Raw genomic sequence first — 13,793 nt, 5'->3', positions numbered from 1 at the left:
TAAATTTTATGATATAGGTTAAGTATTATTAGAAAACAAGTAAGTTCATGATTTATAGCTGCTAAACAATTACTATTTAGTACACATCTTGTAGTATCCAGTAATTATCACATACAGTATTGTACACTTTGAGAGTATGGTTGATACAAATATCATCTGAAAGTGATTTAATTACTTTCAACACTCACCTTCATATATATGGTCATTTTCACGGTAAAGGTGTAACTTTTGATTTTTAGGGTCAAAATTTCAAACCACTTAAATATGTTTCTGTTTACTGAAATCATGCATAGAAGCAACTTAAATTCAAGTAAAATAATGTTTCAAGGCTTAAACCTTTTGATTTCTAATAAAAATTTGACATTTGCATAACATTTTGGTTAAAATCTAAGAAAAAATGTATTTTACATAACCTCAGAAAATTTTGACATGAAAGCTGGAATACATGTGAAATTCCATTCCAAAGTAAGTCAACAGATATAAGTTAAATTTTATACCATGTTTTGCTATGTTTGTAATTGCAGTTTTGAAAATTTTTAACATCAAGTGTCATTTACAATGGAAATTTCCAAACCTTAAACATATTTTTTAAGTTTTAATTGGGTTCCTAAAATAATTTGAATGTCTAACTTCATGTACAAATACTACTTGATGAAAGGAACCTCCCAGCCAAGTTTCACAGAAATTGGAGTTATTTTTAGAATTGGCAATTCAAGCGATTTGTGTTTCGGAGGCTTCAGTTAACAACACAGGTGATCATAAAAGTAAAATATTTAGCTAACTACTACAAGTTGACATAAAAAATAGGTAAAAAATATCACAATTACCAATTTTCATGCTTTGCTTCTAAGTATTGAATTTCAGTTGTGACAAAAATTAAATTATCACAGCAAGTCATTTTTTTTGTTTCGGAGGCTTCATGTTAACAATTGTTAAACATTGCAGAAGTAGTTTTTTGAAAACAACAGTGTTGGGATCATCTAAGCTGTTATTTTCTTGTGTGTATTGAATCAATGATTCTATGCGGCAGATATTGTAGATTTATCACACATTAATTTTTTCACCCATTTGTTAAGTATGGTGTTTTTTGCATGTGAAGCCTCCGAAACAGGCTTTTTAAGGTATCAGTATATTTTTCAAACATTAACCATAATGTCAATTTTTTTTAAATTTATGACATTCTGCACATATCAAGTAATAATTACAATGCAGATATCAGTATGAAACACACCAATTTAGATATGCATAGATGATAATTAAGTTTACTGTTGTTTCGGAGGCTTCATTTGTTTCGGAGGCTTCAATTGTTAACGGAAAGTTTGTATTGGGTCCCATTTTCAAACGGTGATATATATCTCCACGATTTAAAAACATGTGACTTGAGGATCTACTTTGCTACATTTTGATAAATAGATTGGATGCGATCTATTAGTTATATTTGCACAAGCGTGCTAAACAGCGTGTTTCGGAGGCTTCATAAAAGTTAACGGAAACACGGCTATTTGAAGTCAAGATTTTATAAAAATTTTAAAAGCTTGCAAATCGGCTAATTTTTGTTACCCATTTCAAGTTAAGATAACAACTGTTATAAATCAAGAAGAAGTGAAGAAATAACCAAGAATTATGAACCAAAGCTACACCCACAAAGTTTGTTAACAATTGTTAACGGAAAATGAAGCCTCGAAACGACAAATATCGAAGTCCGGTTCTCAAAAATACAGGGCCGTTCACAATTAAATCTAATGTGGCAGTGTTTACTGAACATATGACTGTACTTTCAGGATAAGAAAAATTATCCATGAACTAACTGAAGAAAACACAGGGTTTTACAAAAATGTTACTGTTTTTATAGTTTTTCCAAATGGCAATATTAAGTACATTTAAGCCTGCTAAAACTGAACGCAGTAACTCCCAAAGCTGATTATGCTACCCAAGGTAGCTGCTAACTAGATGACTTATGTGGCCAAAAATTATGGAATTCTGTGGCTTTATTAGAACGCTACGGATTAAAATGTTAAAAATCCAAAGTTACACCCTTTACCGTGAAAATGACCATATATGACACAAGGAAGCCATTTTCATTGTAGTCCCGTATTGATACCAAGTTGGCACCCATTGATTCAAACCCAGCACTCACCTTCATATATATATGACACAAGGAAGCCATTTTCATTGTAGTCCCGCATATTGATACCAAGTTGGCACCCATTGATTCAAACCCAGCACTCACCTTCATATATATATGACACAAGGAAGCCATTTTCATTGTAGTCCCGTATTGATACCAAGTTGGCACCCATTGATTGACACACAGCACTCACCTTCATATATATATGACACAAGGAAGCCATTTTCATTGTAGTCCCGTATTGATACCAAGTTAGCACCCATTGATTGACACCCAGCTTGATTATTTGCAAAGGTATCATAAGATAAAGCGGCTGCAAAAAATGCAAAGCACATGGAAAAGTTTGGCTAGAGGATGTCAAATCAAATGAAAATTTACCATTTTATGATCATTATAGAGACATTCTCTCCCTTTCCCAATCTCTATTTCCCTAATGTGTATGCACATGAGGTCTTCATTCAATGAAGATTAAAATTGTTTCTGTTCAATGATGCAAAAAAGGTACTTTGGACAAAGCAATTCTTACTTTGATGAAGCTATTTTTGTCAATTATATGCTGGCTTTGTTCGATGAAGTAACGTGATCATGTGACAAGTGACAATCACTAGCCTAGGTCAAAGTTCTTATGCATCTTTGTCTATCGATGTACAACATGATTTTCCTAAGGGAGATCATCTCAAAGGTCAGCAGTCTATTTTCGTCTATCTTTTTTAGAGTCCATGTTTCTGAGCCATACATAAGGATGGACAGGACAAGTACTTTGTAGAGTTTGATTTTTGTTGAGCAAGTGATGTCTTTAGCATGCCAGATTTTGTTGAGACTTTGAATCGCCCCAAGCGCCTTTCCAATTCTGTGCCTGATGTCTTTTGAGCATGTTCCCCTCTGAGTAATGGCACCTCCAAGGTACACTGCAAAATTCCTGGCGACAGAGTGACTACATCGCACTGGAACTCTGAAGTCACTATCGCCGTCACTCCAGAATAACCTACCCTATGGTGGCCGACAGAGTCACAACAGGAGAGTGACTACATCGGAAACAAGGCAGTAGGGTACTATGCAGCAGTGTCATCACGTAGTGACTACCACTGCTAGCCTCCGATGTGTTACCTGCTCGATGCGCAAGATCGGCAACTCATGATGTACACCACCGACTAGATTCCGACAGTGGTCCACATCTTGTAGTCACATCAAAGTGACTTCCGTAGCCAGTGCCCCATGCGTCGCCTGCTCGGTGCCCAGTCGGCGAACTTCAAGGTGACTACGCTGCCGAAAGGTCGTTGACCGAACCCTGTTATGAGTTCGAACACTCTGGGGACGCTGCGTATATCTACCAAATCTGCGCTGATGATGACAAATATGCGATCATGCTTGTTTACTGCTTGTATACCGCTCGGCGCTCATGGAATGAGTTGGTTTTAAAATTAATTGATTGATGCATGCTGTACAGTGGGTCTGTGGTTCTACTGTCTTTGGTTTTTTTTATCGTGCTTTTGCATTCTTTTTGGCAATGGGTCATTCAGAATTGGTTAAGGGCTCTTGTAGCAATGTTTGAACAGTATTTTTTGTGGGAGATAAGAACACATCAGACATATCGAATTGCTTTCTGAATATGAAGAATGTCCTTCTGATATCAAATAATTTTGATTTTTTTTTAAATTCATGAAATAATACACCTTGACCTTGACCTAAGCCGTCCACACCATTTTGGGATTGTGTGATGGCTTCTGTTTCAGGATGGCTTGCCAGATCCTCCGATCACGTGATAGACTGGTAGCTTCAGCCAGGGAGCTCAGGTTTCTAGTAGCACAGTCTGCCTTTAAACAATCTGTCCATTTCTTGGCTGGTCTTCCACATGGTCTGTCACCATGGATATTGGAGGTCAGGAGTATGTTTGGGTATCTTGATGGTTGCATCCGATTGACATGGCCAAAGTATTTCAGTCTTTTTGTGGTCACTCTGTCAATTATCGTCTCCTTCAGACCTAGGCTTTCTCTGATGACGGTGTTCCTGATTTTGTCTAGTCTGGTGATACCAATGATTTTCCTAAGGGAGATCATCTCAAAGGTCAGCAGTCTATTTTCGTCTATCTTTTTTAGAGTCCATGTTTCTAGCCATACATAAGGATGGACAGGACAAGTACTTTGTAGAGTTTGATTTTTGTTAAGCAAGTGATGTCTTTAGCATGCCAGATTTTGTTGAGACTTTTAATCGCCCCAAGCGCCTTTCCAATTCTGTGCCTGATGTCTTTTGAGCATGTTCCCCTCTGAGTAATGGCACCTCCAAGGTACACTGCAAAATTCCTGGCGACAGAGTGACTACATTGCACTGGAACTCTGAAGTCACTATCGCCGTCACTCCAGAATAACCTACCCTATGGTGGCCGACAGAGTCACAACAGGAGAGTGACTACATCGGAAACAAGGCAGTAGGGTACTATGCAGCAGTGTCATCACGTAGTGACTACCACTGCTAGCCTCCGATGTGTTACCTGCTCGATGCCGCATCGGCAACTCATGATGTACACCACCGACTAGATTCCGACAGTGGTCCACATCTTGTAGTCACATCAAAGTGACTTCCGTAGCCAGTGCCCCATGCGTCGCCTGCTCGGTGCCCAGTCGGCGAACTTCAAGGTGACTACGCTGCCGAAAGGTCGTTGACCGAACCCTGTTATGAGTCCGAACACTCTGGGCGCGCGCGTATATCTACCAAATACGCGCTGATGATGACAAATATGCGTATCATGCTTGTTTACTGCTTGTATACGCTCGCGCTCATGGAATGAGTTGGTTTTAAAATTAATTGATTGATGCATGCTGTACAGTGGGTCTGTGGTTCTACTGTCTTTGGGTTTTTTTATTGTGCTTTTGCATTCTTTATCATTTATATTTCAACTGTGAGACTTCCGATTCATTTTGTTTCATTTATTTATTGTTCTCTTTTATAATATTTTAATTCTTTTCGTGCTGCCTGTTTAACTCATCAACTGTGTGTGTTTTGTTTGCAGTTCTTGTTCTTGGTTTATTTGTTTGTTTCATTTCAAACGTTTTTATTTTGTTTATTTGTTTGCTTGTTTTCCCACAAAACTTATATCATTGCTTTGTTTACTTCAGTGGTTAGATGACATGTTTTGCTATCAAATTAGGCCTATTTTTTCATATTTTGCATGATAACGTTATATAGGCTTATTGAAACTTTTTTATTTAAAACAAATTGTGTTTTTAAATGTTTTAAAGAGATATTAATTTTCAGCCAAAGTTCGCAAAGTATGCCTATTATAGGCCTAGCATTTTCAATTTATACATTTTGATTTGCCAAAACTTTACTTATTTTGAAGCAAGAATTTTTCTGCTATATTTAAAATTGATTTATAGGCCTAGCATGCATTTTGTTTTACTTCTTGTCACTTTCCTGAAAGGTCTAGGCCTGCACATTTATACTTTTACTGCCGTAAATTTATGCAAAACTTTGGCTTGTGCTATTTTCTTTTTCCGTTTTTCAAAATGGCGTTTTTATAGCCCTATTAATTTGATTCGTTTTTCATGTTGATTTTTTTACGTTATCAAATTATGCCTATAAATCGGTGTCACATCAATATAGGCCTATTGCAGTGTTTGTTTGAAATTGTGTCTTATTTTTTATCACGCAAATATTAATGCTTGTTAGGAATTATTATTGTTATAATTATTTATTTATTTTACACATTTAATATTTTAATTCATCAATAGGCGTACATGCTTCTTATAATATTCTTACTTTTTTCTCAAGTTGTTTTCTTTCGAAGTATTTCTTTGTTTCTTCCATTCTTCGTTTATTGGTTTCTTCCTGTTTATTTATTTCTTAATTTTTTATTTATTTAGTTATTCAAATAACCACCAATTAACAAAAATGTATTTTATTCATCATATTATGAATTATACTTTGTTTACTGATCATGTTTATTTCTTTTACTAACAAATTTATTTTATTCATCTAATATTTCCCTTATTTTTAAAGTTCAGTTTGCAATTTCCCCCTCCCTAATCCCCTAAAAAAAGCAAGAAATAAAGAATATTATTTGAATAAATCAAGAGAATATAAAAAATATGCCAATAAAAGCAAAACCGGCAACCCCAAACGCCGATACTGAGCACCCAGGCCCAGTCGTGTAGTCACACCGGTGTGACTCTCCTGCGAAGTCACCGCGCCGCAAAGTCACTCTGTAGAAACCTAGAAGGCTGGCTACCCGGCTATTTCGGACCGGTGATATGGAAAACCGAGGTGTAGTTTCCGATGGAGTGACATTGTGGTGACATCGGCGTCACACAGATGAGAATCTTGCAGTGTATATGAACTTGTCTACCTGAAGAAGTTTAACCCCATTGATGTTGATGTTTAGGTCCTGTGGCTGCTTGCTGATAACTTGTACCTCTGTCTTGGCGATGTTAATCTTCAAGCCAAAATTTGAGCTGTTTAGGTTCACTTTGTTGGTCAGTGTTTGCAGATCTCTTTCATTTTCGGCTATCAGTACAATATCATCTGCAAAGCGAAGATTATTTATCAGGTGTCCTTGTATGTTGACGCCAATTGTAGTGTCATGAGTTGCGTATAGCATTACGTACAGCATTTGATGGCAAATGATTAAAAATTGATATTTTTGATATTTAACAGTCTGTGAAGTAAACTTTATAAATCTAATGATATGTACTTAAAGTGAATGAAAAGCTGATGATCAATTGAAAATGTTGACCTTTTGTATTGAAGATATGGATTTTTTTCCCAAAAACATCAAAACATTTTTGGTCATTTAGGGAAAAAATGTACTAAACTTGGTGTATATATTTGTGTTCCTTACATTTCTTTACTCTTTGGCATGTATAGTTGTGTTCCTTACATTTCTTTGCCCTTTGGCATGTATATTTGTGTTCCTTACATTTCTTTACCCTTTGGCATGTATATTTGTGTTCCTTACATTTCTTTACTCTTTGGCATGTATATTTGTGTTCCTTACATTTCTTTACTCTTTGGCATGTATATTTGTGTTCCTTACATTTCTTTACTCTTTGGCATGTATGTGTTCTTTACATTTCTTTACCCTTTGGCATGTATATTTGTGTTCCTTACATTTCTTTACCCTTTGGCATGTATATTTGTGTTCCTTACATTTCTTTACTCTTTGGCATGTATATTTGTGTTCCTTACATTTCTTTACCCTTTGGCATGTATATTTGTGTTCTTTACATTTCTTTACCCTTTGGCATGTATATTTGTGTTCCTTACATTTCTTTACCCTTTGGCATGTATATTTGTGTTCCTTACATTTCTTTACCCTTTGGCATGTGTATTTGTGTTCCTTACATTTCTTTACCCTTTGGCATGTATATTTGTGTTCCTTACATTTCTTTACCCTTTGGCATGTATATTTGTGTTCCTTACATTTCTTTACCCTTTAGCATGTATATTTGTGTTCTTTACATTCATTATTCTTTATCATGTGAATTTGTGTTCTTTACATTTCTTGATCCTTTGGTGTGTGTATTTGTGGGTTTTTTTTACATTTTTTTACCTTATAATATAAAATCTTATAATGTAAAATGGGTTAGTTTTTTTCAAACCTATTTGTTTGTTTTCACATGTCCCAACTTAAACCTTATACAGCCAAAATAGCAGGTTTCGTTCATGTTATCTTGTTATTTCAACTTAAATTGGACAGAAACATTTCAGCATTTTCAGTAAATAACAAAATCAAAATTGCTAGCAGTGCCTTTGAGAGGTGAAGAGAACCAGGATTAGACATGCATGCATCAGTCAGTGTACTTACACATATAGCAGTATCCATTATAGTGTTTCCATCCAGATTCACAACCATATGTTGCTGGTACTGGTGTGGGTGGTGCAGCTGTAGTAACACTCAAATCTGACAACAAGCAAAATATAGCATACATTTAGCTACAATTGTGATCATTTTGAAATGAAATTTGTTAAAGAAATATAATATCATTTAATTTCAACCTATCAATACTGAAATCAAAATTATGTTCTTAATATACCGCAAACGTTGAATAACAAACACAGTGATGGTCAAATGAATGCAGCCACTTACCTCTCTCATAATAATCAAATGGGGATGTATCCTGAGTTGGTGTCAGACCAACTCCAGCTAAATCCTTGTTTGTAGCACTGAAGTAACATACACGATTGACACGATCATAGTCAAAAGATCGACATGTAAATGCTACCATTGACACGCACCTCATGGCACACTCCCATGGCCACATATCACTCACAATAGAGTTGTCATTGCCGTCCAGTTTGGCGAGTGTGTAGGCAAAGAAGTTGGTTGACAAATATTCTGTTTATACACAAACATAAAGGAGGGGGGTGAGCAAACCTTTTCCACATTTTAAAGAAATTTCCATTGTTTCATCAGTACACTTAGAAACTTGTGTATAATACTGATGCAATCTCACAGGACAACAAGTATAATTTCGCCAGTGGCTCTCTGTTTCTTGTAATATATTTGGCACTTAACATGACCCCAAGCTTCATTTATGACAGTGATGCACACAGTGTTTTCAATAGACTATTTCAAATTAAGATAGGAAAACATCAATATCTTACACAAGATATACCCCATGCATGATCTAGTCTTTCCTGTAGATTTGTGTTCAGGCTAAATATTTGCCTCTGTGTCGGCGTTGATGATCCAGAATTAAATGCCAGCTGTCTTCGGAAAATGTTGATTAAAAAAGGTCTATTGCCTCCATGCAGGTGCAGTGAATAAATGCAAACAGAAATGTGCAATTTGTAGCTAAAATGGTCACATATGATGTTAAACTGGAATAAATAGCGCAAATCACACACACATTTGCAATTTTTAAAGCTAAAATGGTAAAATCACACACATTTGCATAGCATTGAGGAATGATTGCATGGACCACTCTCCCTTTGAATATTGAGGGGGGATTTATATATGCTTATGGTGGTGTGTGTAAAGAGGCCTTCACTTTTGTCCATCAGTCCTGCTTGAGGCTTTTCACATCATTTTGGCTTTAGCTGGTGGTGTCAGACAAAGTAGAGGGGTACATTCATTAATTTGGCTTTAGCTGGTGGTGTCAGACAAATTAGAGGGGTACAATCATTAATTTGGCTTTAGCTGGTGGTGTCAGACAAAGTAGAGGGGTACAATCATTAATTTGGCTTTAGCTGGTGGTGTCAGACAAAGTAGAGGGGTACAATCATTAATTTGGCTTTAGCTGGTGGTGTCAGACAAAGTAGAGGGGTACAATCATTAATTTGGCTTTAGCTGGTGGTGTCAGACAAAGTAGAGGGGTACAATCATTAATTTGGTTTTAGCTGGTGGTGTCAGACAAAGTAGAGGGGTACAATCATTAATTTGGCTTTAGCTGGTGGTGTCAGACAAAGTAGAGGGGTATATTCATTAATTTGGCTTTAGCTGGTGGTGTCAGACAAATTAGAGGGGTACATTCATTAATTTGGCTTTAGCTGGTGGTGTCAGACAAAGTAGAGGGGTACAATCATTAATTTGGCTTTAGCTGGTGGTGTCAGACAAAGTAGAGGGGTACAATCATTAATTTGGCTTTAGCTGGTGGTGTCAGACAAAGTAGAGGGGTACATTCATTAATTTGGCTTTAGCTGGTGGTGTCAGACAAATTAGAGGGGTACATTCATTAATTTTCAGTAGTCATTCATTTTATGTAGTAGCTGAGCCATACAGGTTGCCAATTACTAAGGGGGCACGTGGCAATCATGGGGAATACCAATGTATGTAATCATAACAATTTGAACAAATAAAAGTAGCTTTTAGGAAATTTCAAGATTGGTACATGAGTGTGCAGTTCCATTGGAAAGTGCAACAACCTTCAATTTGATCAAGAAATTATAGCTCTTGTGATGAACGACTCTAGACAAGCAATAATTGCAGTCAGGAATCATAGTATCATGCCTTACACATAGTTTTATTAAATGGTACATGGTGAACTTACCAGATCTTTTGCAGATATAAGAGAGTGTATTTGAGCAGTCATTATCATTCCATCTGCCATCGCTGAATATAAATTCACCGCAATGTTCTCCTTGGTCACCATAATTATTTGGCTCCCCTGATATGATCAAATGTGCAATCAAAATCAGAAAGTTTTGAGAAAAAAAAGATTATAATTTTAATATAGTCTTATAACGACCAAATTTATGTGGTCCTAAATTGTGCAGACTTGTGGCAAAAATCACTGTCTTTTCATACAGATATGTTTCTCTTAATGAGTACCAATTGTGCGGTGAATGCAATGACAAAAATGAAGTGAGTGTCACAATTTTGCCTTGTGCACTTCATATGTTTCTACGCTGTCCACAAAAGTAGGACAGTTGTGGTACTTACATATAATGCAGTGACATTAGCCAGTGTCTACAGGGTGTTCATCAGATTTGGGGTCAAAGGTTATTAAGTGGTGATAGGACATTGGTGCAACATTACCAACATCAGCATTGGCGTTAATAGTGTTTTGAGTTTTTAAGGTTGCAATTGCATGCCAAATACATTTTAGAGAAACATCTCTTATTTCACATTTGTTGGTAGGCATAGTTTGGTCCTTGGCATGTTGATTAAACATCTCTTATTTCACATTTGTTGGTAGGCATAATTTGGTCCTTGGCATGTTGATTAAACATCTCTTATTTCACATTTGTTGGTAGGCATAATTTGGTCCTTGGCATGTTGATTAAACATCTCTTATTTCACATTTGTTGGTAGGCATAATTTGGTCCTTGGCATGTTGATTAAACATCTCTTATTTCACATTTGTTGGTAGGCATAGTTTGGTCCTTGGCATGTTGATTAAACATCAAGTCAGACATCCTTGTTTTGATAGCAATACATAATGACACAGTTGTCTGTGAACACAGGTAGGTGTGTGTATTTTGTGAATGCATGGGGTGTGTGAGTCATACCTGCGTTCCAGTTGATATACCTAAATCCTGAACCATCAGACCACTCCCATCCTCCCTCTGCACTCAAATCATTAGCACCAATCCAGCCAGAACCATCATACGAGTTTCTAACACGATCTAGCAAGAGAAACACATACATTGGACTATTCCAGCTGAAATCTATACACCCCTAAATGGAAGATGTGATTTAATAATCACCCACACAGGGGGTGTAGATGTCAAATAGAGACACCCATTCAGGTAACCCCATTTGAAATTCACACTGATTAAGGTCATGTCTTCCATAGAGGGTATATTGATTTTAAATGGAATAACCCAAGTTGAATACAAATGTGAATGGGCAAAGGTTTGACATTTTCTTATCACAATAATAGGTCCTAATTATTTCGTTAGAGTGTCAGTAATTCAACTGAACACTAAAACAATTACAAAATATATTCCACATTAAGATCTTTAGATCGCTTAACTCTCAGACCAAAGTCAAATAGGATTAATAATCATCTAATTCCCTAATATGCTTACATCATTATTAATTGAAAACAGGATATCTAGGAAGATCAATTATTTAACACAAATATATCAAGCCAATATTTCAATAACGTAATAATTTTTATTCATTTAACTGATATCAAGTCATACCTAAAAGAAAATTTTCTTCGTCAAATCCACTGACGCTTGTTAGATCACCACCCTCTATGCGGCACTGATAGCGTGCATCTGACCATGATTTGTAGTCTCCAAGACGAAATGAGTAGCACAAACCGGAATCTGGATCATACTCCCAATTGTATCCACAATGGAGGTCATGACCAACTATTGGATCAATCAACATAAACAATAATCAAAGAAAATTAATCAAATGAAGGCAGATTAGATATAGGAAGCATAGCCTAATAGATATCCTTAACCATCAAGCAAATCATGTTAAATCTGCTGTATTTGGCAGAGATACACCCCAGTACTAAGCAGTAGAGGCTATTTGGAGCCATTTCAACATCATACCTATTTGGTGGGAAAAGGTCATTGAATTTAACACAACTGTCAACTTCAAAATTGCACAGACTTGGTTAAAAATAACAAAAATGTGTTCCTCTAGTAATTCTAAGGATTCAGAAAAGTAGTTTGACCTATCTACAGCGTACGGTTATGGAGTTACGGGCAAAGAGGAATGTCTATATATATATATTGAAGCTGCAAAGTCCCTGAGTTGTTGTTAAATGGTTTATGGAATGATATGGGCCATATGGTCAGTGATAACCTGTAAAGTGTGCTGCGGCTTGTGGATCAACATCTATGCCAGGCTTCCTCAAATAGATTTGTTGGAAGTGCCACATGGAATTTAAAAAAAACTACAAAGCGCCACTCAATGGCTGCGAAGGGTGCCTTAGGACTGCCGGGGGGGGGGGCAAAAAACTACAAAGCGCCACTCAATGGCTGCGAAGGGTGCCTTAGGACTAATTTTTTTAATTTGAGATGCAATGACGCCATTTGGTGCAACATTTAGTACATTTTTAGCCATTGGTATAGGACATATTTTGAGGGCAGAATGGCGGTCAGGAAGGGCATATTATTATGCTGTCGGTTAATTTTACCTATATAAAATGTCAATGCGCAGTTTATCGTGTCGTGTCATGAATACATCTTATAAATTTAGGTCTAGGTCTTTACAAGGATAACATGGGAATCGCATTGTTTAATGTTGAATGTAGAATATTGGAGATATAAAGTTTAATCGAGGAGTTTGATTTAATTTTAATTTTATTTTTTAATACATTTTTTAAAATATTTTTTAATATCTAAACGTCACTGCGAGCCATTCAGGAAGCCACGGCGCACCACCAGTGGCGCGCGCGCACCGCTATTTGTGGAGCGCTGGTCTAGGCCTTGTGCCTGTGTAGCACACTATAAATCGCTGTGCTTTTTTATATGGGAAGAGGTATGATTTTAGATGCTGGGGAAACCTGGAGAACCGGAGAAACACCTGCGAGGACGAGCATGGACAATGAAATTGCAAAATATTGAATTATTTCTGCAAAATGACTTTCTGATGTGGCATATATCATCAGCTTCATCACATAGTGACGTATTGTGATTTTTAGCCATTTTTGACATTTTTTGTTATATAGGTTTTAAATATCATTCTCTTCAATTACGCCAAATCCCAAAGCTGAAAATTAAGTAATTAACTAGTAATCAAATAACTAATCTGGTGTATCGTAAAAAATGGTACTAAACGTAGAAAAAAGTGCATCACATAGTTTTTGTGATACGCTTTTTACAAAAAAAGCGCATCACATAGTGGCGTATCTTTATCACATGATCACGATACACACCACGATACATCGAAATTATTGCAACAACACAAGCTTGTTACAAATTGACATTTTTTCAAACTTGTTTTTCTCCGAAATGCACTTTTCAGTTTTGCCATGCGATGAACCTGACGAAATAAGTGATGTGAGCAGGTCAGGGGAAACTTCAATTAGCTTTATCCATACGTCACAGACAAAAACCATCAACATGGTTTATCGATTGATTTCATTATGATTGCAGGGCTGGAAAGTTATAATGTATCCATTTTAAATATTGTACAAAAACTTACTTGAGGGTGCTACACTTGGTGTGTTAACAGTACCATCATCAACTGAAAACAAGAAAAGCAACAATTATATTCCTTTTTTCAAACAAATCTTAATGTTGTCTCTATCAATACAGGTAC

At 36.3% G+C, this 13,793-nt stretch overlaps 1 protein-coding gene across 1 annotated transcript in view; it reads right to left on the bottom strand.

Annotated features, from left to right (window-relative positions):
• LOC140143036 (lymphocyte antigen 75-like) overlaps positions 1-13,793 on the bottom strand; it is a 98,702-nt gene that overhangs the window by 48,599 nt on the left and 36,310 nt on the right. The window contains 8 exon segments of the mRNA XM_072165078.1: positions 2,231-2,318; positions 2,320-2,441; positions 7,929-8,024; positions 8,211-8,459; positions 10,114-10,230; positions 11,075-11,191; positions 11,714-11,887; positions 13,677-13,718. Of these exon segments, the coding sequence (XP_072021179.1) occupies positions 2,231-2,318; positions 2,320-2,441; positions 7,929-8,024; positions 8,211-8,459; positions 10,114-10,230; positions 11,075-11,191; positions 11,714-11,887; positions 13,677-13,718 (1,005 nt within the window).

Source organism: Amphiura filiformis, chromosome 20 (genome assembly GCF_039555335.1).
Source record: "Amphiura filiformis chromosome 20, Afil_fr2py, whole genome shotgun sequence".
Lineage (NCBI taxonomy): Eukaryota > Metazoa > Echinodermata > Ophiuroidea > Amphilepidida > Amphiuridae > Amphiura > Amphiura filiformis.
This window is presented reverse-complemented; position numbering and strand designations above follow the sequence as displayed.